Source organism: Labrus mixtus, chromosome 17, assembly GCF_963584025.1.
Source record: "Labrus mixtus chromosome 17, fLabMix1.1, whole genome shotgun sequence".
NCBI classification, from domain to species: domain Eukaryota; kingdom Metazoa; phylum Chordata; class Actinopteri; order Labriformes; family Labridae; genus Labrus; species Labrus mixtus.
Window position 1 is genome coordinate 3,808,444 of NC_083628.1, and position 27,732 is coordinate 3,836,175.

Below are 27,732 nucleotides of genomic sequence, written 5' to 3' on the forward strand. Positions count from 1 at the left end.
TGCTGGTCGATCTTCATTCCAACCCTCAACTATGTTCATAAGTCCTGGATACAAACGGTAGAAATAAATCTCTTCCAGAGGGGGGCTGGACTCAGTCCTAGAGATAAGGTGAGAAGCTCAGACATTCAGGGGGAGCTCATAGAGCCGCTTCTCCTTTACCTTAAAAGGAGCCAGTTGAGATGGTTCGGGCCTCTGATTAGGATGCCTCATGGACATGGAAGTCTGGGTAGACTTATTGTGTCGACCTTTTATTTGCTTATCTAGCTAGTTTTTTCAGTTCTTTTGTCAAACTGAAGTTGCTATTCTGTACTTTTAGGAGCTAATGTTTGAGATAAATACTTTCACACGTTTCACACAGCAGCACATCTTCCACATCAACTCGACGTGTTGTCTGACTTTTTCCACTATTACAACCACAACAACAACAACCACAAACTGGCGGGCAGAAAAAAAAAGTATAAAGCAACTTCAGAAGGTGCATGAAGATTGCAGCGGTTGCAGGATATAAACGTCATCGACTTGATGACGCTTCCTGATTAGAACCTGCTGCGTTCACATCACATCAGCTCACACAGACTGCTTGCAGACATTTTTAATAAGGAGCAGGCAGGGGGAAAGTTTTGATGAAAAATGTGGCTGCATGCTTCACACATGCAGAAGACATCAATTCAGTAGTTTTATGCATTTGTGACAAAAGGGAAAGCAGAGTTTTATGTCCACCCTATAGGCTGCTTTTTGGGCGGGCAGCTTCCATTTTTGATGCAAAACCAAAGCATCGACTCTCTGTTGAAAAAGGTACAACTTTTTCTTTTCTCAATGGAAAACTGTCTGCAACAGTGAGATGGATATAAATAGATGTGGCCGTGTTGTTGTCTTCCATGCAGGTATTCTTTTTGGATTTAGTATTCGTTCTGGTTCACGGTAACTATGCGACATGTGTCGTATGAAATGAAACTGTAAGTTCCAGATCAAATGTGATTTCTCACATCCTGAACAGAGATCCAATAACCTTTTTTTCTCATCCAACAGCTGGAGATCAAGACACAGATTGCTCCTTCCTCTACTCGTCTGACACGTCAGTGAAGACGGCCAGTGGCGTCACGTTGAGCTTAGCGCTAAACTCAGAACGATATGATCAAACCTAGACCTGTTTGCAGTCATCCCACCTCTCTGCCCTCTCTATATTAGGTCTGAGCGTCAAAAAAAACGTATCGACGGGGTACTATCTGTTTGATAAGAAATGCAATTCTTCTCTTATTGAAAAAACCTGAAGAATTGGAATTCTACAGAAGATTTAAGGTTTCATTAACATGCAATTTCAGCTCAGTGTGAGGGCGGTTTATCAGTGTCAGCAGGGAGCAACCTCACAACATTTCAATCAAACGTTACAGGCCTGACAGGCTGCATGTTCAGAATTTGTATTGGCATGTGTGGTGTTGTTGTCTGTAGTATTGGAGTTCATGTTACACAGAAAAGGTTAAAGAAATGTGAGAAGCACAGCGCTGGGCTTTCTGTCTGACCTTTTGTTAAAAGAGGCAAAAGGTGAGAAGTGATGTCCACAGATGGAGCATCATGTGGGTCAGCTCCAGTTTCTATATCTGATAAATCAATATGTGAATGTTTTTTTCTTTTAGCCACACTGACAGCAGGAGGCTATGGATGCAACCTCTGCCTGTTTGTTAGGCGTCTTGAAGTATCTCAGGATGGATTGATATTTAGTGTAAGCCTTGATGGCCTCTTGATAATCATGGTTGGTGACTTATCCTGCGCCTACATCAGGTCAGTTGTAAGTGCTTTACTTGTTAATATTTAAACCAAGCAGCGACCTTTGGTGTTAAAAAGCGAAGCCAATGCAGAAGCGCAAAAAACTGCAGTTCCTCGAGTGTCCACTGGAGGCAGAGTAGCATATTTAAGTTACAATTTTTACAGCAGAAATAAACATGTTTACAGCCAGGATCTCAAAGACTTATTTCATTTGTCGTAAAAACTGTAAATCTTTTATATGGAGTTAGATCAGTCTCAATATTCACAAATGCACACAGAAGGATTCACAAATGTATTTCATTCTATATAAATGTAAAACAAATCCACAAATAAAAAAATAAGATTCACAAACGTATTTCTGATTCACACAAATATTTATAGTTTTGTAAATATGTAATAGAAATCCACACATATATAAACTGTTCAGTCTGCATTTACAAACTGTTTGTCATTTGTGAACCTCACTGCATTTGCATCCTGCACTGGATTTGTTTTCCATTTATATATTTGTGTGTGCATTTAAATATATTTGTGAATCCTTCTGTGTGCATTTGTAAATATTGAGACTTGATCTAACTCCACACTTCTATTTTGTCTAAGGCAAACCTCCAACCTTTCTTCATCTGAGAGCTACTTTGAAAAAATTGAAAGTGGCCAAGAGCTACTTGCATTAAATCGCTTGCATTTATTTACACAGCACACATCAGCCGAATTGAGCTACTGTTTGTACACGTGTGAAATTGCAATAAACCAATGCTCATCAATAATCTTAAATTCACATCAAGGTGCCACATAGTGAGCTATGTTGCTGAAAATTCACATCAATGTCCAAGAAAACATTCCTACTTTACACTTGTTTTGATGGGCCAAATGTATGAATAGTGGAAAGAAGTGTATTTACTGTCATGAATTTATTTATTTTTTTAACACAGTCGGTCAACCTGTAGGCGAGCTACTGAAAACCTGCTCCTGAGCTACCTGTTGGAGACCCCTGGTCTAAGGTTTCCGCTTTCAAACGTTTAGTCATGCCTTTCAAACAACTTGGCTCTACTATTTTCAGAATAATTCTGCTGAATGGGTACAGCTGACCATGAGTGGCCTTCATTCAATACGGAGACATTTTTATCTAAAGGGCTCGTGCAGATGTAAATACTTCCTCTTGCATATTTTTAAAATCTCATTTTCTAAAGCGGACATTAATTATGTCAGAGTCCCCATAACTTCCACAGAGGACACAATGGGAAGCATCTGAGTTGATGGAGCCTAATGAAGGAGCCTTAATGGTTTTCTGCCATTCAACCAGACCACTCAGGGCTTAAAAGGAAAAGCGACAGAGTAGCTGAAGTGGCCGCAGCATCTCTGCAGATACACTCAGAAGACAAAGCAAAACAAACATCAAAGACGCAGAAAATACATTTAATGAGCTAAATGCAAATTTGTAAATAGCTCAAATGATTGAACATGATGAAAAGTGTGTCTGTAAATAAAATCAATGATACTCCTATTAGAGTATAAAGTAGTGCTTTGAAACAGCTATATCTACTGTGATGGAAACACTTCTTAGCAATCAGGTTATTGCCATGTCAACAAGTTGTATAGGCACATATTATAGATGGTATATCATTAATGGAAATTTGTTTAGAAGGTGTTTTCAAACATTTAAAATACAAACCTGATGTACATCGATGCTTCTTGATTGATACAAGAATTGAACTGGCAATAAGAATGAATTTGAGTTGCATTTAAATTCCTATGAAGAATTCATTTTCACATACTATAAATTAAAGGCTACCGCACACATTTAATCCTCACTCTGAAGGCTGCAGGATGTTTTACTTCATGTCAAGTATTATTCTACAATTCAACTATTAATTTAGTAGACGCTTTTATCCAAAGCGACGAACATCAGAGAGTAAATACAACACGAGCAAGGAACTAGAGAGAGACGGAAACAACGTCAGGAAGTGCAAACGAACAGCTTTAAGTCTGATCGGACACACAGGTGCTGACAGGCTGAGCACAACATCGACAGCCTTTTCTTGACAGTTCTAGTCAGCATCAAAGCCGTCTTCATCAACATCATTATCATCATTACTATCATTAAGTGCGTGTTCATGAAGAGCTGGGTCTTTAGCTTTTTCTTAAAGGTGCAGAGGGACTCTGCAGATCAAATGGAGTTTGGTAGTTCGTTCCACCACCGGGGGGCGACAGAGGAGAAGAGTCTAGTTACGAGAGTTAGAGCCCTGTAGTTAAGCCCGGATTGGACGCCTGTCACTGGAAGAGCGTAGTGGGCGGGAGGAAGAGTAGACCTGGATGATAGAGTTCAGGAAAGGAGGAGCCGTTTTAATATTGCAGTTTTGTATCGTGTCAATCTCCACAAAAGAGGTCAAAATCCTCCAGCTACACTTGTAGTATGAAGATAAACTTTTTTTTAACAAATTAGAACGACGCGTTTGGATTGTGGCCTTCATCGGAGTCATCCACAAAAGGGAAGCCTTGAAAAGGTCAGAATCTGGAACTAACTATTAAAAAGAATAAAAATGTATTTAATCATTTATAAATCCTCTCAGCGATTGTCAAACTACATATAAAGAAAATTGAGCCAAAATGTGCATCTGTTCTGGTGACCTACCCAGCATTACCACAAGGAAGAAACTTTAAAAGTTGTTTTTTATTTGACAATGGGACTCTGAGAGGGTGAAGGCAAACAAAAAGAGTTATAGGTTTTATGTGAAACACTTGTTCCATAATAATCTACAAGAAGCTGCAAAACTATGGACAAGTTCATACTTGTACTTATATTATTTCCAAATGTTCCTGAATCCACATTTGCCGTCTAGGTGTTTGAGTTATTCTCATGCAGTGGCCAAGTTTTAAATTAGAGAGCATATGCACTTCTTATCTTGAGGACACAAACAAGTTGTTTTGCACGACTCTCCACCAGGAGTGTGGATAACACCGCTGTCCATTTTCTGCATCTGAATTGATTGACCTTTGAAACAGCCTGAGGCACCTGCAGACCACGGGGACAGAGCTTAGACAGGTGCAGGATGAGTACTCGGTGTCCTCGACTCTTAATAAAGTGAGGAATGAAACTCAAAACTTTCTCAACAATAATGCATTTTTACTGCGAGTTCATTCAATTAAACACTCAACAACTTAAGCATAGCACATGCTGCAAGGTCGTTTAATCAGATGAACCAGATGTTTAGAAAACAAAAGTCCCAAAATCTCTAGTAATTTATGTGTTCAAGTGAGCTACCATATTATAACAGATAAAGTAAGCATTAAAGGTCACATATTATTCTCCTTTTCAAAAAGTTTAAATAAGTCTAAGAGGTTCCCAAAACATGTCTGCGAGTTGTTTTTTAAAAAAAAAACAATAATCCACTCTGATCCTGTATTTGATCATGCCTATAAACCCCTCTATTTCAGCCCTGCTCAGAACAGGCTGTTTCTGTGTCTGTAGCTTTAAATATGTAAATGAGCTGTGTCTGACCACACCCCCTCTCTCTGGAAGGGCTTGGGTGACTCGGGTTTTCTCACTCCGTGCCCTATTGTTTACGGTGAGAAGGCAGACTCAGATGGCAGAACAAACACCTAGCTGTGGGAGTGTCACCCACCTGGGGGAGGGGCTACTGCCCTTTGTGATGTCATGAAGGGAAAATCTTCAAACGGCCTGTTTGAGCACACATTTTCTGAAAAGTGGAGCAGGTAAAAGACGGAGAGGATGGACCTTTCTCATAATTGAGGTGTTTGTAGACGGACTAGAGACACACATTAGCGTTCAGTAAACATGGTAAAGTATATTTGGAATAATATGTGACCTTTAAGTCTCTTTCTAGCTGACATAACTGTTGGATATTGTTGCAAAATTGAAACAACAGCTGAAGTTTGACAATGCTTAATCGTGTAACCTCATACAAACTCCAGGCTAACAATCATGTAAACTAATGGAAGCTCCTGGTTACATTAGCATTGAGCAACCTCCTACCTTAAATCAAAGATATATAGTCGTACTTCAAACAAGCGACCATTACACAGCTGTTATTTTAGCCACCATCCCAATGTTAATAAATGCTAACGTTTGGAAATACTAGCTCAAAGTGTTTTAGCTACTGTAAGATAACAACAGCTATACTTAGCATTAAAGCAATTTATAGCTACATCACATTTAGTAGTGTTTAAAATTCCTTTCATACATCTGGGGCACTTAATATTGAAAAATCAACCTGGACACATTTTCTTACCCGTGTCCTTTAATGGCCTCTGGACGGCGCCATCTTGATGTATCTATTTAGTGAATACATTCATGGCGTTGTATTTATTTACTTTTCACAATTGTTTTTTTAAGATCTGGTTTCTCACTTGACGACGTGTTCATCTGATGATCTGTTGTTCCTGACATTTGAATGTAATTGTCTGAATGCTGCTGTGACTGTTTGTTTCCTTGAAAATTGTCCCGACATCTCTTGTGACTCCGGGATTAATTAAGTCGTCTGAATCTTAGCAGGGTGCGACCCAGCAGTCTACCTAGAAATTGGACCCCAATCTTTCATCTGAATTCTCTTTAATGTGGTCTGGACGGCCCTTTCTCTTTGCCCTCCGAAGAAAACAGATATTCAAACTCTTCTATTCCTTATCTGTTGCTATCATGCTGTTAATTGCTGGCAGCAGTGATTGACTTAAAGGCCAGGTGCTTTGATCATTTTTTTTATTATTTGCTCAGAATTGTGGTTTCTATGAATGACCTGCTCGGCACAGGGGGATGTGTTGTCGGTGACGTCTCTAAATGCTGCTGTCTTCTAAACTGAATTGTCACCCCAGGATACATCACTTTGTTTGAACCTTGAATCCTGTGGGGAACTATTTGTTTATTTTCCATTTTTGCATCCCCCTTGGACAAAGCGGTACATCTTACCTCTTTGACGATCATTTCCTGTACATGTAGTAAAATCAAAGTCTGACCCTGCTCTCTCTTAACAGTCAATCATAACTTATTGTGGAAAATTTAAATGAGCGCTGTTCTAGCAATCACTACATCTGACACCTACCTATGTCAGGGGTTACATACATTCAAAATGATGAAGAAATTATCATTTTGTGTTTGTTTCTATACTATGGGTCCTATAAAGGCATCAAAATTAAAGCTCCTGTGAGAAAAAAAAATGGGTTTTTGTTGGTTTTGGCGCCCCCTGTGGTCAAAGCAGTATGTCTTATATCTGCTGATTTTGTTCATGTGTAAGAAATTGTTTAGCAAACCAAAAAAAATCCTTCTTCTGTCAAATGTGTCACTTACCGGTAATTCAAATATTTTCTGTCTTGTCTGCATGTTGCTATCACTTTACTGACACTTAGGCAGCAATTTTTATTTAAAAATAACAATATGAAAACAATCAACGTTGTTGCTGATGGTTTCGTTTGTTTTTCCAGATCATTTTGAGGCACTGCTATTTATTTCAGTCTGTTTTATTATCAGATAAAAAAAAAAAACCTTGCACTGGAGCTTTAACTTCTGTTTCACAACCAGCAAAACAACCATCACAGCTGTTAAAACCTTTGTTTGATTTTACAGATAGATACCTAGAAAAAAATATGGCTGTAGTGCAAAATCAGATTTTTTTTTTTTTTAGCCTACTCCACTGGTTTAATCGTTAACTGTTCTGTTTTACTTGCAAAAGACATAAAAGTGTCTGGTGAATATTACAGGCCTGGAGCAAATTAGCATAAAAAGATGTTAACATTTGAGACATTTTGTTACAAGGTGACGTCAGCTTTCTGTCGTTTTAGCAGCTTTTGTCATCAGCTGACACTCTCTCTCTCAACTTGCTTGTCCATCTTTTGCTCACGTCAAACAACGTAATTGGTTTGGAAAGGAAGGGAGAGGGAGGGGTTGGGGGGGGGGTCTACGGTGGGTGACAGGCAGCGACCCTGTCCGTTGGTTGTTACCGGTCCTGTCTCTATAAAAAGCCGCTGTGGTCGCGGAGCAGCTCAGACTCTCTCTCCGCTCAGGTGCGCCCTGCTGACAGAGATGCGCGTAATGATGGAGCGCACATTCCGGGAGCAGCTCTTCTTTCTGGTGTTGTGTCTGTCCGTCCTCAAGGGAGACTCCAGATACATCGAGGTAAGTTCTCCACACTAACTTCTCTCCTCATTAACTTATATGAAACGAAGTCCCACATAAACATTAATGACACTTTTTTCTTTCTTTCTTTTTGCAGAACAACGAGATCTCAAAAGATGAATTATATTCATTTTTCAACCCGGAACTGAAAAGAGAAACACCTGAAGAGTTGATGTACCGCCGACCTTTACGTAAGTCATGAGAAATGTATCTCTATTATTGATTTTGCAAACATATCTGAGAGGTCGTCAAGCTGCATGAGAGCAAAATAAACGGAAATGTTGTTTATTTACATCCCACGCACCCTGAATAAAAACAAACATTTTAACATATAATTTGGTCTTTTTTTTTATTTATAAAGGTTCCTTATAATATGAAAGAGACCTTTTTAATATTTAATGTGTTGTACTAAAGTTAGCTTATATCATTTAGGCTTTCTCTCTGTTCTTCAGTTGTCCTGTTTTTATTTGGTTTCCTGCTAAATGTTTATAATTAAGATAAAAAAGGAGAAAAAATATTACATGACGCAGGAAAAGGGATGACTTTTTGCAATACTCAGTGATATAACAAATGTCTATAATTTGTTTTATTGTCTTGTCAGTAAATGTTCGTAAATCGCACAAACCTGTGATTCTCCCTCAGGCTGTCTGGACATGGTTGCGGTTGAGGGTCAGTTCACCTTCACCGCCGAGCGTCCTCAGCTCAGCTGCGCTGCCTTCTTCATGGCAGAGCCCAACGAAGTGATCAGCGTGGATTATGACAACGTCGACATCGACTGCAGTGGAGGAGACTTCATCACGGTAAACTAACAACTTGCATCACAAATTCACATTTCAGTGTGAAGCTGCGTGTAGAGAGATCTTGAAACTCGAGTTAACATATCAAATAGAACAGGTAAAATCTTTAAGCAATGCTGCAAAGAAACTGCTTTCTATGTCAGTGGTATGAATGTGTAAGAAATCAGTCGGGATAGAAATTGAGTTTGTCAATACAGCGTAGGTTTTTTTCATGACATCTAATGACGTCTAAGCTAAACAACACTTCCAAAGATTAGACAGAAAGCTCCTTTGCCATAAGGCAATCATAGCCTTAATAACCTGCTTACTATAAGTGACCTTCTCTTTTAATCTGCCCCTCCATGTTTGCATGCTGCTCTATTTACCATCATGGTCTGAACCTTTGATTAAAACATGCTATCTAAAGAAAAGATCAACCAGAATGTATCTTGTGAATCAGAGGTCCAACACTTTCTCCTCCTCCTCCTCCCGGTCTTTGTGCCTCGTGCAGGTGTTTGACGGCTGGGTGATGAAGGGAGAGAAGTTCCCCAGCTCTCAGGATCACCCGCTGCCCGTGTACGAGCGTTATGTGGATTACTGCGACTCGGGTTCACTGAGGAGAACCGTGCGCTCCTCTCAGAACGTGGCCATGGTCTTCTTTCGTATTCACAACGCCGGCAGCAGCTTCACCCTGACGGTCAGGAAGCACATCAACCCTTTCCGTAAGTGAGAGACAGACACATTCAGAAACTATGAAATGCACATAGGCATGCAAATGATCAAGCTGTGTCATTATTTGTGCAGAATGTGTATTTCTTCACTTCAGTCACTGATTGCACCAACAGGGGATGGTTTACCACCAGTTTGTTCCAGGTGGCAAATGTTGTCTTTCAGTAATACACAATGACAAAAATAAAAGTTTAAATCTAAGGGCTACATCTTAGCAAGAAGTGAAGATTTGTCAAATAAACCTGCAGACATTTTTTGGGGGAAATCCTCAACAGCTTTCCCATTTTGCTTAAATCACCGCATCGTTGTCTCTAATTAAAATGAGAGGAAGATTTTCTAATTTGTCTTTCAAGAAAAAGAAGTCACAACATACAAAAAAACATCCTCCTTTGATTTTGGACATTTATGTGGACTTTTTTGGTCTCTTGTCAATATGTAGTCAGCAAAGGCGGAAATAGACGGGCCTACATTAACATTATATACTAGCTGACATCACCATGACAACATCGAAAAACAAAAACAGTTGTGTCTCCTCAGGGACATTTAATACTTTAACCAGTTAAAACAGTTAATGTTGCCCTCTCTGCAGATAACCAATGAGGAACAAGATATAGTTTGAGCATTTAGTTCACGAGCCCCGTGTTAATTTATGCTTAAAAATAACCAAATTACTTTTAGCTGGCGTCCTTTCTCATCTTTTACATTATGAGCATTCCAAGGAATAGGGGGAAAGTGAGCTGGCGTTTAAATTTCTGTCCAATGAATGACAATATCTGACTTCATCATTCGCTGCTTTAGACGTTGTCTGTCTCATTAAAACTTCCTGCAGTTTTTAAATGCCCGTCGAGTCAGCGCCGCGGTACTTGCCTTTGACTTTTGTTGATTTTTAATTTTTACTTCTTGCAGCCTGCAATGTCATCTCCCAGTCACCAGAGGGCAGTTACACGATGGTGATCCCGCAGCAGCACAGGAACTGCAGCTTCTCCATCATCTATCCAGTGGAGATCGACGTTTCCGAGTTCAGCCTTGGACACTTGCACAACTTTCCCAAGGTAAACTAATTAAATAAAACTGATTTTTTATTAAATATAGACTTAATTTTGCAGCAGTGTGCTTGAATCTCCTCAAGGTTTCCACTGATAGAGCCAACGGAGCTACATTTTTTCAGGGTGTTCAAAGCAGCCAAAAAACCACATAAAGAAAAAAAATATCAACATCAATGTTATTCCAGAAACAGGTCCTTATTTACATAGTTATACATGTATGCTAAAGTTCATGACTTTAGCATACTAAAACGTGCCAGAAAGATCTTTATTTTTTACTCTGGAGATCACTGTTCAGGTCCTGTGTGAAACCAAATGTTCACAACAGTTGGAAGAATAACAGCAAGTTGGAAACATTGCGAGATAGTCACACAGTATTTGGTCAAATAGGCGTAAAAAACAAAGTATTTAAGGAATAATAAGTACATTTAAGGAGAAGGTCATGGTTTAAAAATGTCATATAGTGTTCAGAAGTCATGGGCATGTCAAGAAAAAGGAAATCACTTGTCCATGTAGACAAATTCTATAAACAAAACTGAGTATTTCATGAACCGGTTTGTGCTGGTATCTCCCTGTCAATGTGGTAAAATGAATGTCCTACCTGTGATTCCTTTCCAATGGATACTCTATGACTGGATCTGTCTCTTTTTTTATTGAAGTCAAGATTTGGCTGTTAAAATACTTGATTTGCTCAAAACCAAATTTCCTTATCAGTCTACATCAGTCCAATTTATTTACCTGTAAGACGCAAATTTCTTCAAGTTTTCTGTAGCGATGGCGTCAGTTTGACATTCAAACATTTGTAGCATAAAACTTTTTTTAATGTTGTAAGTTGTCATTGGTTTTATTGGACAGGCTCTTAGTCATCTATTATTTGGGAAGAGATGAACACAGTGAGCTTAGGTTAGTGTCAGCTCTGCTCTGGACCACTAGAGGATAAACTGCTTCACTAAATGTTTTTTTTAATCATTCTTTGGGGGAAATGAAATAGACCACTGGATAGTAAAAACCTTGTGACCAATGAACCAATGATTTGAGGGATAAGTCGACCAAACGATTAAACATTACCACCTTGGTTGGCACCAGAGTTACTAGTCTGTTTAATGTTTTATTGATATTTAATAATGTTGGTCTTCAATGCTGGTCGATGTTGTGTCTGAGCTGCAACACAGCGAGTCACCACTAGCCAGGGCCGTAGCTCCGGTTAATGGCAACTTTCAGCACGCCTGGTGTAAACCAGCACAGTGGACGGATGGCATCTCGTGGCACGGAGCGGTTTGGCAGTATTTTGATCAAGAGAATGGCTATAGTTATATGAAGTTTGTATCAGGTTAAACTGGCAGATAAGACTTCAGTCGGGGCAGTGCATAACCAGCACAGGCATGTAGACGTTAACCTGCAAATAGGACCAAGTGTTGTCGACATGGAAGACAAATAAGCTAGCGGCAGCTCGGTTCGCAGCCTCTTCCGTCATCCTGTGCCCACCAAAGAGAGCTGCAGAAACACTGATTCATTTCATACATGCCTAATCCAGTCAGTTTACTGGTTTTAAAAATGGATTTGTGTTTGTGTGGAGTAGGAGACCTCTGCATATCATTTGGATCCAGTTAAAAGAAAGGGATGAACACTGATCAAGTTCAAGACTCATTTGGAAAGTTTACAGCCAACGATGCTGTTTCTCCAGCACAAAGCTTTAGACATTTGACAGAAAAAAAAAAAAAGATATTTCATGAAACCATGTGTTGATTTCCACAGAGATCTCTGCCTGGCTGTGCAGAATCGGGTGACTTTGTGCAGCTGCTCGGGGGAAATGGAATCGACACATCAAAGCTGCTGCCCATTACGGACCTCTGCATCTCCTTCACTGGACCCAGTGAGTTCACATCACTCCCCTTCCTTTAACGTTATAAAAAAGCTATCCGGCTAAACTTAATATTTCTTCTTCTTTCCTCGACAGCTCACATGAAGATCGGCTGCGACAACACGGTGGTGAGGATGGTGTCCAGCGGCAAGTTTGTGAGCCGAGTGTCTTTCAGCTACAGGCTGCTGGACAGCCAGGAGCTGCAGACGATCAAACTCAACAATGTGGAAGATTTCTGTTTCAATAACTGATCCAATAACGGGATCCTCACGTGGCAAATGCATCAATCGACAGCAAAATTATTTGACTGCAATCAAGAGATCCACCTCGCCCCGCCCATCTGTACAGACACAATGTCTTTAAGTCCAAAGACGTTGAAGTAAAAGTGTATTAAAAGTGAAGATATGTACATTATTTACAGTGATAGTATGGTGGCCTCCAAAATTCACTGGCCTTTCATTTGCTGGTTTAATTTACTTTTCCACCATTTTCACTCATTGTTTGTCGCCTAATAAAGCCGAATGAAGTGTCCTTTGTGTTTGGTGGAACTGCTATTTGCTTTACTCTTTTGTTATGTTTGGGTTTTTTGGTCATTATTCTTGCAAAGGAATGGTGCTAAAATGAATGTTCTACCTACTGTTTTTATTTTGTTGAATGATTCATCATGTGCTGAGTTATTTCCTGCCACAGATGTCACAGAAGGCAATATTTCGGGGTGTTCAATAAAATAAATACAAAGTGTTCATTGCCATTATGCAGTTAAATTTGTATAAAAACCTTTTTGTAATAAAATTATACTGCATGACAACGCACTCATCTCTGGTTTCCGCTCGTATCTTTTCTGTTTTAGGTTACAAAATTGCTCCACAGAAGACAAACAAAAGGGAGGCTTGTCGTTTAAATATGATAAACTACACAGTCCTCATCATTAACTTTCAATTATTACATTTAATCTTAATAAAAAGGGGAAGAAATGTAAATGTAAATGCACGTTAAAATGTAAAATGTTGACACTGCACTAAAAAGCTTGAAGGTTTTTATTGCTCTATCTTTACAGACGACACTTTGGTTTGGATGGTTGGACAAAATATTGATACAGGAATGTATGATCGGCCTAGTGTGATACAATTATTGAAATGTGGGGTCAAATATCAATATTTAAATGGCTATCTCAACATATTTCCCAGGCAATTTGCCTCACCTGTTCACCACTTCATGACTCCTCACGGTGATGCTTATGACATTAATGAGGGCAATGGCGATTCTAGAGTCTGTTGGGGGACTCGGCGAAAATCAATTGTGGGGCCCTTCACTATTATGTTCAATCAAGACTCTACATTTTCTTTGTTGGCTTTCACTGACAGACTTTGGTTTTCACAGCGACGCAGTGAGTGCTGTCAGATTGGGGCCCCTTTAGGGAGGTTTCCCAATCCTACTGTCATTGGATATTTTGGTCAGGTGCATTGGTCTAAAGTTTGTCAAGCCTCAGGGGCCTCCAACTGGTCTGGGGCCCTACGCAGTTGAGTGCCTAGCCTGTTGACAAGCAGCGCCTCTGAATGAGGGTAACATGGGAAAGAAGCGATTTGACCAAAGATGACATTGACAGCGGGATAAAAGACGAAGAAGACATCGTTGAAAAGTAAGGATTTAAGTCAAAGTCAAGTCAAATTTATTTATAAAGCACATTTAAAAACAGCTACAGCTGACCAAAGTGCTGTACAATACATTAAAAAAGAAAAAACAACTTCAGATCACAACGTCCACAAGAGAGAAATATATATATGTATACATATATACAAATAAAAAGAAAGAATATATAAAGAAAGCAACAAAGGAACCTGAAATAAATGGTCTATTCAGGACCAGGGGACTCAAATGCTAAAATATAAAAATATGTCTTGAGACGGGACTTAAAAGAGTCAACAGATGGTGCAGACCTGATTGAATGAGGGAGGCTGTTCCACAGTTTAGGGGCTTTTACTGAAAAGGCCCTATCTCCCTTTAGCTTGAGCTGTGAGCGGGGAACAGCCAGGAGGCCCATGTCTGATGATCTCAGGCGCCTAGATGAGGTGTACGGCCTGAGGAGGTCGGTAATGTAAAGGGGGGCCAGGCCATTCAGGGCTTTCTACACAATCTTAAAATCGATTCTGAATCTTATTGGGAGCCAATGAAGGGACGCTAGGACAGGACTGATATGCTCCCTCTTCTTGGTTCCAGTCAGCAGCCTTGCTGCAGCATTTTGGACCAGCTGCAGACGGGACAGGGACGACTGGCTTATCCTGGTATATAAAGAATTGCAGTAGTCAAGCCGGGATGAAATGAGTGCATGGGTTACTGTCTGTAAGTCACTGAATGAGAGGATAGGTTTTAGCTTGGAAATTGTATGGAGCTGAAAGAAACTGGATTTGACAACTGAATTTACCTGCCGATCAAATGTAAAGCCTGAGTCGAAGATAAAGCCAAGGTTCCTGGCGTGGGGCCTAATGTGGCTGTATAAGTGACCTAAGCTGTTGGAGACCTGTTTGATGATGTCGGGGGCGCCAAAAAGAACAGCTTCAGTTTTTGACTCATTTAATTGTAGGAAGTTATGGGCCATCCAGTGTTTTATGTCTTCAAGGCATTGTGTAAGAGAGGTGAGTTCTGCGAGATTGTTTGGTTTGACCGGTAGATAAAGCTGAGTGTCATCTGCGTAGAAGTGGTATGAGAGGTTGTGCTTCTGGATAATTTGACCCAATGGGAGCATGTATAGTGAAAATAGTAGAGTGCCTAGGATGGATCCCTGTGGTATCCCACAGCTCAGACCAGATTGGGAGGATGTGGCGTTGGTTAAGTTTACAGAGAAGGTTCTGTTGTTCAGTTATGATGTAAACCAAGTCAGGGCTGTGCCCCCAACACCAACCCAATGCTGCAGGCCATTAAATAAAATTGTGTGGTTGACAGTGTCGAATGCTGCAGTAAGGTCCAGTAAGATCAGGAAAGCACAGTTTCCAGAGTCCATTGTATTCATTTAACATGATTAGAGTTTAAACTGACACCAAAATGAATAGATACATTAATCCTGCACTTCAACTTTTAAGAGGCCTTTAGGATTCTAAAGTTAATCACATGTTGTGAAGTATCATATGATTGTCTTGTAATTATCATGATCCTGGGCCCATCCATCGAGTGTATCGGGAGTTACCCTGCGATTACCACCGTAGTAAAATCAGTCACATATTTCTGAATTTGACATTCAAATCCTTCTGTTGAAGTTTTTCTGAGGTGGGGTCCTATGCACTGTCACAAAAATCTTGTTTTAGGCATGGTAATGATCAGCATGTTCAATTAGCAGCCAGTCACTAATAACTGTTTTGGTTATTTTCCATTGACATTAAATAAACGTCCATCCACTCTTTAATTACAGATGTTCAGTATTTATGTAAATATGAACTCAGAGTTTGCAGGCTCATATCCTGGTAGTCAACCTCTACAGTCAGGGGAGCACGTGCCATTTCATAACCCCTTCATATGTGGGATGATGTCACTGACTGTGGTATATAACTGGCCTTCGGTGTCGCTTCAGAGGGAACAGCAGGCGATATCTCTGAAAATAACGACTTGAATGGTGCAAACCAATGGGGCGACCAGTGATTAAAGGCCTGCAGGTGTATTATCAACGACAGACACCTGGAGCCACAGCTGGTGATGAACGACAATGTGATGATGACCCATGTCTTTACTGCAGAACACTGTGTGTGTGAGGATGTTCATACATGCTGTAGTAAATAAGCGGCACTGGTGGTCTTCCACTAATTGAAGTTGAACATCTCAGAAAAAGAAGGTGAGAGCAGAGCAGCTGTCTAGAGGGACTTCTCTTCTTATAATTCAATAATATAAATAATATAATCACAGTTAGTTTGGCAACGCCACCCAAGGGAAAATCACCCACCGGGGAAAATTCTAAAGAAGGATTTCTAGTAGAGATGGGACCGATCCGATCTAATGTCTGTATCGAGTCTGATATTGAAATAATTTATGTATCGGATATCGGACATTGATACGCTATTGATCCCCAACAAGGACATTGTAGAACTTTTTTCATAAAACCGAAAAGTCCTTGAGACGCTAAGACTTGTGTCGTCCAGACTGATGATTCAGGCCGTTGTTGTTTAGGAGCTTTCTGTTGTACTGTGATACTCACTCAGCCAACTTTTATGTTTTTGGTTAGTAAGTGTTCACTGAAAAAAAAAGGCTAATGACACATCCACTTCATGATATCAACAAGCAGAAAACATGGTCTACAGGTGATGTTCTTAAAACTGATATATACGTCTTCTATAAAGTATCAGTTGAGAGCTGTGTAGATATCATGTCATGTTCTTTCAAAATATGAAACGACTGAAATGTTGCTCAGACGAAGGGCTGATTGTGATGATGCCACTCTGATTGAACTCGTTTGTTACTCTTCAGATTGTGAAAAAAATCAACCGTGACATTTGAATCTGGCCTTTCAGAGAGGCAGAATTATCAATAATCTGTCAATCACGCAGCAGGGGCTCAAAGGGAGAACAGACACTTTATATTTTTAGTGCTGTGCCTCTCAAAATATCAAACCTTTGTATTTATGGGAACAAAATTATAAATCATGACATCTGTGACATTTAGAAACAGTAGACTATAAGTTTGTGTAATTAGTGCTTAATGTGTCCTTTTAAGATTCATGATGTTTCTACATTTCTCCAAGGATATTTTTAACCTCATATCAACTTTTTTTTTTTTTTTTTTTTTTTTTTACCATTTAAGTAATCAGGAGAGTATTTTATGAATCACAGGTGACTCTCTAAACAATGCAAAAGTCGCCGAAACACCTCTTTTTCCAGTGTTGGAGACGGACTGCATGATGGCATCTTTCACTGGTTTGTAGTTGTCACTACCCCCTGAGGAGTGACCACACAGTGTTCCAGGATCAAACAAGCTGCTGTGGAAAATCAGCGTCCTCACGTGCTGTGCTTCATAATAGGATCTTCCTCCATCTGTTAGCGAGCTGATCCGGAGGTGTTCTCACATATAATGATGTTTCACACAAGTGTGAAAAGCTCTCTTGAATGTCCCCTAAACGCAGAGCTGTTCTCGCTAAGTGTGAGAAAACCCTGAGGCCGGATTGTTCTTTTTTTGTGAAATTTTCATCTACCTACGATTACCTGGCTTTTGTCTCATTATTTATTTTTAAATTACTGAGGTGAAAAAAATTGAAGTCATTATTCTTTGCTCAGCAACAATAGGTCTGCAGATCATTCACATATCTTGCACTAATGGTTATCTTAATTCAATTTGCTGAAATGTAATTTTAACTTGTTTATAATAAGTTAACAGTACAACTTTAGATATACTACATCTGTGGTTCCCAATGTGGGGGTCTTGACCGCCTCTTAGTTATGCTGCTATAGGCTTAGACTACCAGGGAACTGGCCCCTTGAGCTTCTATCTCTCCCTCTCTCTGTGCATTAACATCATAATACTGCAAGTCATGATTAGTAAGGGAATATTGCAAAAAATCTGGGAATAAATTCCTTACCAATAGATTTGTTCACAAATGTGTTCATAAAGGTGTTGTATAAAAAGATTTAAATCCAACTCATGTAGGAAAATCTGAGAGCTGCTCAAAGTCGGGGTACCTGGAACCTTATTAGTGAAAAATGTAAAATGTTAACCTCTGCCTTAGGTAGCTTGTGAAGGGTCAAAGTAGGGATTCCACCTCTTACCACATATTTTTCTAGGAGCTCCTGACCTCTTATGTCTCTTAGGTTCCTCTGGATCGTCGTAGTGGACGTCCTGCTGCTATGTTGATTGATGATCGGACTTTATTGTCAGACAAAATTTGTCTTGTATCACAGCAGCTCCATTTACAACATAAAAATTAAAGACAAAATACAAAGACACAAACATTTGACACAACACTCAAATATTCAGAGGCCTTCGACACGCTTCGATCTGGGATTCACCTTCACCTCGGTCTGACCTGAAGCAAGCATCATGTGAGCTAAAGAAAAATCTGCCGTTTGATAACTTGATCCATAAATGTGTTCAATCCTGTCACAGCCATGAACTTGAAACTTTAAATTTAGTTTCCTCTGCAGGTGCCTGATTGGATCTGACTTCTTTTTATTTTCCGCTGAGCCGTTTCTTTTATATGCTGATCGTTTGCTTCATCCTGTTTCATTTCTTTTAAAATTCTGTTGTTTTTTGCATGAAAATCAAATTCTAATTTATTTTAGTTTACTAGAAGTAAGTTAAGCTGAATATGGACCATCAGACAAAAACACAACAACACTAATTAAGTCCAGACAGATGTATTCGCACTGTTAATATGAAGCCCACTTAAACCCCCCTACAGCTGTGTAACCTTTCTTCACTGTCCACAAGGTCCATAACACATACCGTCAGCTGAGACTCTAATTAATCTAAGAAAACACTAAGACCCTTATACACACACTCTCACACACACACACACACACACACACACTCACACACTCACACACACACGGGTCACTCCTAATGAGGAGTTATGACACTGACAGTGACGCACAGAGTGACGAAGGGGGGGGTGGGGGGAGGGGGGGGGGGGGAACGGACAGCATGTGGGAGATAAATGCTGGAGGCGTTTTTCAAATACATTAATCACAGGATGCACTTTTGATGAGTGACATTGGAAGTCGTGAGAAAACTACACTGAAAGAAGTGACATAAATACGTTGACCGTGTCCGTCCTTTCTTCCTCCTTTCACCTTTTGGAAATGTTCCAATTCATGTCAACAACTCTATGTGTCCTTCCTGCTAATGTGTTTTATGTCCCTGGCATGTTTTAGATCATGCAGGGCTCTCTCACATGCGAGGAAACCGACCTCCTTACATGGTAGGCTACGGTGAATCCAGATAATGTGATACAATGAGGTACTACAAAATATTGAAAAAACTGTCAGTGTTGCCTGGTGGGTGCATGAATTGTTGAGAAATTAGCTGAGAAAGTAAAAGGAATATTTCTGGAAGAGCAGGACGTTTTAGACAAAAATTCATGATTGTTTCCTTTCCCTTCCCAAAAAAAAATCAACATTTACTTTGACTTATGACCATTTTATTTAACTAACTAAAAACCCCTCCCTCCTTCTTTTGAGGTCCTAAAGACACATGAACATATTTCATAGTTACATTTCTTTTTTCAAGGAGTCTTTTACCTTTTTAACTCGTTGACTATCCAAGTTTTTAATCACCATTTTGTTGTGGGTCACGCCCCAATTTGTTTCCTTTTGTGCTCCTTACACTTCCTATCCTGTCCTCCTGTATTTGAGGAGCAGGCATGTTTAAAGAATCTCAAGCATCTTCTCCCAGGCTTGTATTACGTCATAATTACAATTAATGACACAGGAAATGCTCACGTCAGTGACTCGAACTTTTGGATTTGCCGGGAAATGAGACACAAGAATAGTTTGTGTAGTGTAGTGTGAGAATATAGCCTAAATATCTGCACTTTAAAATAATCAAATGACACCTATGATTGGGTACAACCTTTAGAAAATTAAAGTACATAATTACTGCATGGTATCAACCCGAGGGAAACGGGGGCATTATCCTGCTCGATTACAGATAATCACACACAAATTGCATTGTTCCCGTGAGGAGTTTGTCTGAGCACCATCTGCGTTCATAAAAGCGTCACAGTTGCCGTCATAAATTGCTTCAGTAATTTTTCCTCCACGTCACCGCTGAAAATGTCATCACTAATTAAATGAATGTTTGTGAAACACTGAGGAAAACCCTCAGAAGATGCAGCTTGTGTCTTCACTTTTCGTTCTCCCAAAAAGGTGAGAGTATCAGCATTTCTGCCCGAGGGGAAGGACGAGTCAGTGTGAAGTCGCTGATGCTGCTGGACCCAGGTGGTCTCTGCGTTTTGGGATGGCCATGCGTCATCGAGACATGGCACACACACACACACACAGTCATTTCCCAGAAGAACAGCCTTTTTTGTTTGCAGTGTGAGATGTCCAGTAAGTTAACACTAAACAACACATCCTCTCACACACACACAAACATGCACAGGGGTGTTAAAAAAACAAAGTACATTCCAGCAGATTTCATTAATCTGCTTTATACTTCGTCTTCCCGATATTACAGATGGATTTTACAGCAAGAAAACATTTATTGAGGGAGGGCGGGTAGCCTAGTGGTTAGTGCGTGCACCCCAGCTGGTGGGACTCGAGCTTCTCACTCATTGTAGACAGTCATGACTCAGAGAGACATTTACAGGATATACTTGATTTCTGCTGTATTTATTTATGTGTCGCACATTCTTCCTTTAAACATAAAAATACAAATGCAAGATAAATTCAATGACAGTTTGCAGAGGTTTACTTTAAAACAATGTCCTATTGGCTGCATCAGTTGAAACACAATATGCTGAAATACAGCCGTGAATATAAAGACAGAGTTTTGAAACTTGCTACTGAACTTGTTGTAAGCAATTATTCTATCACAGACAAAAACAAGGCGAGAAGTCGAGAAGTGCGCCAAAGCTGAAGGACAAAATAACCAAAGTTGATTTTTAAGTTACAAACATCAGGCTACAATAAAAACAAGTATACGTTGGAACAGGTAGGTTTAAGGTGAGCTCTGGAAGTCATCAGTTCAAAGCTTAATGCTTTTACAATCAGTGACAGATAGCGTCTTTTTACAAGTAAGCAGCAGTGTGTGAAATAGTAAAAAATGTTAATGTACAAATGTTTGAACAAGAACAGGAATTCCCCTTTTTTCTTCAGTCTTAATAATTAAATTGTTGATATTTGAAAAATATTTTGTGCGTCTAGAAAAAAAAAGTTAGAGTCCAGTGGGGCAAAAAAAATACAAGCCTAATCAAAGAAATACAAGCCTTGTATTTCTTAAAGAAGTCAAAGTTGGATTACTTCACCATACACATGACAGCATGAGAACACACATGACAAAAGTTCAGAGGGACCCAAACGTTGGGATTTTTTTCTAATAAATTGGTGAAGCCGAGCAAGAGTAGTGTGCAGGATTTGTTCTTTTCAGTGTGATAGTTTAATGTCCTACATGTATCTACTTCAAACACCTCCTTTAAAACATCACACACATAAAATGACTTTACTTCTTTTCAAAGTTTCTTTGATTGCCGTATTCAAACAAAAGGAAAATCTTAATTCAAAATCAAACAAATTGTTTTTTGATGTCTTACCCTAACCAAAATGCTTGTGTTTTCTTATTCTTGATTTAGCACATGAATGCCTCGTTTGTCATTAAGAAGGATCCTGATGCGAGATAAAAACCAAACATAAAATTCACACACATGGACTTGAATTTTCTCCTGAGACAAACACAACGGTCTGTCTCCTGGTTTAAAGTGTAGAAGAAGAAGAAGCCATGACATGAAACTGCTTTTGAGTTGTAGGATTTAAATACAATTTAAATAAAAATGCATTACTTTCAAATATTTAATGAGCGTCATAAAAAAAAGGGGAACATGTGTCCTTGTACACCGTTCTATATATTATTTAAGAGCGACTATTTCACACACTGTCACAGCGTTTGGTTAAAATATGACTTTCACAAAGCTCTACAGTGTGAGACGTTTACAGGGCGGTTTTAAGTGTGAAGACATTTTGACATTGTTAAAAAGATTTACAGATTTTCTGCGGACATCTTCTTGGGTTTCTTCTGCTGCTCCTGAAAGAAGTCGTTGCAGGCGACAGTCAGGGCGGCCACCAGGACGACAAACTCGTTGAAATCCACCTCGTTGTCTTTGTTTGAGTCCAGGTCGTTCATGATTTTCTCCACGAGCATCGGATCCTTCTGAGACTGAAAACCAAACGACAAAGCTTATTCGACAAACGATTTTTGAGTGTCTTAAGGAATCCTGAATAACTTGGGACTTGTAGTAAGGACACTTTGGATCCCTGTTTGAGCTCCATCTGTCCGTGCATGATCACAACATTCACGCAGTAGTTTGATTGATCGCGGCGCTTCATATTGACTCGAGGCGAAAAAGCTGCCACCCATGTCCAGAGAGCAGAGTGATGTTTGTGCCAAATGAGCCGTGAGCTGCAGCTGATCACACAGCACATTAAGTGCTTTGCTCATTTCCTCCAGGATTGAAAAACACGACACGGCTTTCCTTTTTCAAACCCTCAGACCTCTGAGGAAGCTGTGATCTTTATGTTGTGGCATTCATTAAAGTCCACATCTTAGCGAAAGGTTAGGGGGGGTTAGACCTTTTCTTTCCCTCTTGAATATAACATTTATTTTTCCCTCACCCCCCCCCCCCCCCACACATGTATTCAGAGGCTAAATACATTTAGGAGGCAAACCTGAGGCTATAAGGATGCAGAACTACATGTCTTTTTTTTTTGTTTTTTAATGAGGCTAAGAATACATTTACAGGATGTTTCTCCTCTACTGTGTTACCTGATCAAGCTAAAAATGACACCACAAAAATAATATACAATACGTCTGCATGTCGGGCTTTGCTTAGAGCATCCGGTCAATTTCAAAATAAAACACAATATATGGATTTGCGATCGTATTTTTCATAATTTTATCAACATTACGTCAAAATCGGCACCAAATGAACAACAAATCATCCTCAGAAAGACAAAACATCGATCTTGTAGTTCTCCTGTGATGTGTGCGATCCACTGTGCTGACGTTGACTGACGGACCGCGGATTGGGGATAAGAATATTCACAAGTCAATAAAAGACATTTGAGTACAGGAGTGCCAGTTGCCGAGCGGTTAGTACGAGCGCCCCATGTACAGTGCCTAAAGTCCTCGAGATCGGGCGGCCCAGGTTTGAGTCCGACCTGTGCCTCCTCTCTCTCTCTCACCGGTTTCTGACTCTATCCACTGTCCTATCTCTAAAATAAAAGGCGTAAAAAGAAGCCCAATAAGACATTTAAAAAATAAAAACATAAGATACTTGAGAGCTGAAACACTAGTTTGTCAAACCATTTCACGACACTGTTTTCAAATTGTAGTTCAAATGTTTAAATAAGATTTTAAAAAATGTGGTTTCAAAATAAAATGTAAAGAATTTTACTTAAGACTTCAAAATTTTAACAAAGCCAGTTAACGCTTCATGGTGGAAAATTAAATCCTTTTATATATATATGACGAGGAGAAAATAAAAATAGTGGGCTGACTTCATTATCTTTTCTCTCCTTGTCAGATTTGGAAGTCTCCAGGCCTGACTGCATCTTTTGGATAATTCTCACTCTCTCATATATATATATACAGTAATATATTGAGCCTTGGTGTACATGTGTCCCAAGTTTCCCGTCAGAGGAAACTGAAGGTGAATGTTTCATCACTGGGACTGTGTCTATTCTCAGAAGTGACTCTGGCCCGAGGGGACTCGATGACATCACGAGTGTCTATATTTGGAGGGGATACGGGCCACTGATGATGACGCGTGAGCACCTGAGGCCTCCCATCCGCATGAGGAAGGACAAGAAGAAAATTAAAAAAAATACATCTGAAGGCATCACAGATCTGACTCTTTGGCCTCGGATGTTTTTTCTCTCGACGGGTTGGTTCTCAATCATTTGGAATCGCGAAAATTGTGGGCTCATAAACGCTGCTATCGCACAGACTCAGGTTCTGGGCTTATCTGAAATGACCTTATCCATCTCGTCCTCCTCACCCTTCATTACTCACAGAGCTGTGATGTGAGGGCCAACAGCAGTAACACTTCTACAACAGCTGGATGTGCGATCAGTGAGGACACAATTTCCTCAAACAAGGTCAGAATGCTATTTATTAAATATTATGAAACATTTGAAAACATGATTATCTAATAAGACTTAAGGTGACTGTGGCACTTTCCGGTCGTCTGTACTGGAAAAATGTTTTTTTAAAATAGGCTTTTAAGTGGATCATTCAGTTAAAGGTCACATATTGTGAAAAATACACTTCACCATGTTTACTGAACATTAATATGTGTCCCTATAGTCTGTCTACAAACCCCCCAATTATGAGAAAAGCCTGCTCTACTTTTCAGAAAATGTGTGCTCAAACAGGCCGTTTGGAGATTTTCCCTTCATGACATCACAAAGGGCAGTAGCCCCTCCCCCAGGTGGGTGACACTCCCACAGCTAGGTGTTTGTTCTGCCCTCTGAGTCTGCCTTCTCACCGTAAACAATAGGACATGGAGCGAGAAAGCCAGAGTACACCCAAGACCTTCCAGAGAGAGGGGGTGTGGTCAGACACAGCTCATTTGCATATTTAAAGGTACAGACACAGAAACAGCCTGTTCTGAGCAGGGCTGAAATAGAGGGGTTTATAGACATGATCAAATACAGGATCAGAGTGGATTTAGAACTAGGAACTTCACACACATGTTAAGAGGAGCTCTGAGACTTATTTAGACTTGTTGACAAAGGAGGAGAATATGTGACCTTTAAGTGTTTGGGTACTTCTTATATCTCTTTTTAAAAACCTTTGTTTCTTTTTTCATGCCGTTTCATTGTTCACCTGTATGAATAGTAATATCTACACCTTGTACAATAGTGCTGTATAAGTATTCATTATTTCTCAGTCCAGAAACAGACCATAAAGTAAGCTGTTCTTTAAACTAATCAGACTGAATACACACAGATTGTCACCTAAAACTCAACCACGGCCTACATTTCTGTTATTAAAGTACATACTACAAATAAGCCATTTGATTAGACACTTTTAATTTTGGATTGACTCGTCAGGATTTATTGGCTGAATAATGGAAACACTTCCTGTTAACCAGTAATCACTTCAGTAAAGGGTGCTGCACAAAAACACTACATGGGAGGTAGGGGGTCTCTGATTAATTCAAAATGATGTTGTTCCTAGCCCTCTTTGATAGAGGTTTTATTAACAAAAAAATAAATGCTTGGGATTGTTCTACCTAAGTATTCCCCTTCAATTCTAGTAAGCACTGTCGTACATTTTCTGGTATGAGATTTGTCTCTATTTTGGCAAAAACCTTTCAACTAATTCATCTTTAATTCCACTTAATGATTCGACAACTCCAATCTAAATACACAGCAAGCTAGAGCATTGCTAGCCGAGTGATTACATTACAAGCCGAATAATTGCATCGTCGTTGGTTCAGTTCTGACAAGGACATTTGTGTCTTCACCCTCTCACTCCCCATTTGTCTGCATCTTCACTTCCAAATTGTCCCCAAAAAAAGCAAAAAAGTGCTGGAAAATAAGGAAACCACACAAACAAAAACACAACTGGTTAAGAATGTAAATTTACCGTGAGGAAGTCGGTGAGCTCGCTGTTCAACAGATCCTTCAACTCGCCCTTGTTCAACTTGTGTTTGTCTCCATCATTCCCAGAGTAGTTGTAGAAAACTGTAATCAGTGCGTCCATCGCACCCTCGAGCTGGCTCGGCATTCTGCTGGAAAGTCGATAACTCAGCTGCTTCCTGGGAAAGAAAATCATGTCAGCGATAAGACATTTTTTTTTTTAAAAACGAGAAATAAAAGCAAAGTGTTTCTACAGACGAGGGGTTCTTACCTGGTTAGAGTCCCGTTCAGGTCTGATGAAAGGTGTGGAGGCACAGCTTGTTTATCAGGAAATGACGAGAAGCTAAGGGTGCCGTCCTCTATCTTTGCTGCGATAATTAATTCCACAGGTGAGACGCCCATGGTAACTGTCTTTCTTTCCAGGTTTTAATCAAGGCCGTTAAGTGAAAAACATGTACCAGTGTAACCCCCGAAGCCCCCATGGGCCCTCACGTATGTATCTGCACCACTTAGATCCCTGAAGAGGCTTCAGTAATAGCTCATCAAAAAAAAAAAACGAGGGAGAACCTGTCTGACAAATGTTGCAGACAGAACCCAAGGCACATTTTTGTCTTAATGATTCAAGCCGATCTTAACTGCTTTCATTCATCTGCATGAACAATGAAAACAACATGGCGCTGTTAGTAGATTTCTGATATATACCTGTGACATAGTGAAGTGTGACTGTAGCCCTGTGTCTCTGTGGCCCCTGATGAGTCCTCGTCTTTGGAAACTTGCAGCAGACAGCAGGGGAATAAGTTCTGAAATAGATGTGACATGTTTTGCTCGAGGGACACTACAGGTTTCCATTTTTGTTTCCTTTTCTCATCTCCACCTGAGTTGACAGACAATGATGTTTAAAAAGTTTTCCTAACATACTCTGAAGCGTATACCCACACACTGAACTTAAGATCAACTTTCTAGTTTTTTTTACTGGCATGTTAAATACTCTGCATCATTGTCACTTAACCAATTTTATTTTTTGTGAGTAAGACAGTGCCACCATTGCGTTCTGTCCGTTTGTAAAAAAAAAAAAAAAAAAATCATAATTTTTGCACGAGTATGAGACATCAAACGCTTCAGAGAAAGCTTTCGTATTTGCTGACCTGTGAACTTGAATAGAAGAGGGCAACGCTCTCTTTTTTGCTCATGGCAGTTTTGGGTTAAAAATACGACTGAAGATGTGAAGTTTTATTTTTTAAGATTCTGTACTTATTCGATACTATCATATCAATCAATAAAATGGTCTGATGAACATAAAAAAAGGACACATTATTAAATCATAATTTCAAAGTGGTGCAGAAAACCTTCAAATTGTGCATAAATATTGATCAAATCGAGGGAAAGATGTTTCTGGTGCTAAAAATGTTCTGGGTGGGAGACTTCCAGACCTCCTACAAAGATAATAATAATAATAATAATAATAATAATAATAATAATAACTTTATTTATATAGCACCTTTTAAAAACACAGGTTTACAAAGTGCTTTGAGAAACAGCAAAAACAAGAACAAAGCAAACTAAACCAAAAGAGGACCAAAGATTTAAAAAGATGTAAGAAACTAAAAGAGCTCAAAGCAAATAAAAAGATAACAGCAATAAGAAGGTAAGAAGAAGAAATAGAAACAAGTGGTTAAAGGATAAAAAAACAAAAACTATAATATTAATAAAAATAAAAAGTAAATATAAATATAAAACATAAATAGACAAAGTAAGACAAGAAATTACCAAGTTACAACACAAGAGGAGTTAAGATATGAGCATAAATAAAAGAACAGTAAGAAGTAAAAGAAGATAAAAAATAGTAAAACCAGTAAGAAAAGACATTAAGAAGACGACAACACATAAAAACAAGTCTGTAAAAGTACGTTTTAAGAAGATGTTTTTCAAATAGACTGAACTTGTCTGTGCAGTTTTTGTGCATTTAAAAACATTATACAGGGAAATAAGTTTGGTTGAACTGATCAGTAACTTGCAAAATAGTCTCAAGAAGAGAGTATGAAAAAAATCGTGATAAAATCGTGATTTTGCAAAAAAAAATAAAAAATAAAAAAAATAAAAATCCTGATATGATATTTTTCCGATATCGCCCACCTCTACTGACTGGTATCCAAAAATATAGAAA

At 39.3% G+C, this 27,732-nt stretch overlaps 2 protein-coding genes across 2 annotated transcripts; one reads left to right on the forward strand and one right to left on the reverse strand.

Annotated features, from left to right (window-relative positions):
* The first annotated feature begins 7,735 nt into the window (after positions 1 to 7,735).
* On the forward strand, positions 7,736 to 13,113 carry crhbp (corticotropin releasing hormone binding protein). Its single transcript, XM_061061784.1, has 7 exons — positions 7,736 to 7,888; positions 7,986 to 8,079; positions 8,531 to 8,688; positions 9,176 to 9,386; positions 10,300 to 10,445; positions 12,192 to 12,309; positions 12,394 to 13,113. The coding sequence occupies exons 1-7, from the start codon at positions 7,796 to 7,798 to the stop codon at positions 12,546 to 12,548; spliced, it is 975 nt and encodes a 324-aa protein (XP_060917767.1). The 5' UTR covers positions 7,736 to 7,795; the 3' UTR covers positions 12,549 to 13,113.
* An 8,526-nt stretch (positions 13,114 to 21,639) lies between these two features.
* s100z (S100 calcium binding protein Z) lies at positions 21,640 to 26,656 on the reverse strand. The gene is made up of 3 exons (XM_061061843.1): positions 25,840 to 26,656; positions 25,576 to 25,747; positions 21,640 to 22,140 (listed from the first exon to the last, which is right to left on the reverse strand). Exons 1-3 carry the CDS (start codon positions 25,968 to 25,970, stop codon positions 21,964 to 21,966), a joined length of 480 nt encoding a protein of 159 aa, XP_060917826.1. The 5' UTR covers positions 25,971 to 26,656; the 3' UTR covers positions 21,640 to 21,963.
* Positions 26,657 to 27,732: the final 1,076 nt, after the last annotated feature.

Excerpts from the sequence above, each read along its gene's own strand:
- crhbp (XM_061061784.1), top strand. The coding sequence starts at position 7,796 with ATGCGCGTAATGATGGAGCGCACATTCCGGGAGCAGCTCTTCTTTCTG. Across the intron at positions 7,889-7,985 it reads GAGACTCCAGATACATCGAG|AACAACGAGATCTCAAAAGA; the intron begins GTAAGTTCTCCA and ends TTCTTTTTGCAG. Across the intron at positions 8,080-8,530 it reads GATGTACCGCCGACCTTTAC|GCTGTCTGGACATGGTTGCG; the intron begins GTAAGTCATGAG and ends ATTCTCCCTCAG.
- s100z (XM_061061843.1), bottom strand. The coding sequence starts at position 25,970 with ATGGGCGTCTCACCTGTGGAATTAATTATCGCAGCAAAGATAGAGGAC. Across the intron at positions 25,748-25,839 it reads CTGAACGGGACTCTAACCAG|GAAGCAGCTGAGTTATCGAC; the intron begins GTAAGAACCCCT and ends TTTCTTTCCCAG. Across the intron at positions 22,141-25,575 it reads AGCTCACCGACTTCCTCACG|TCTCAGAAGGATCCGATGCT; the intron begins GTAAATTTACAT and ends TTTGGTTTTCAG.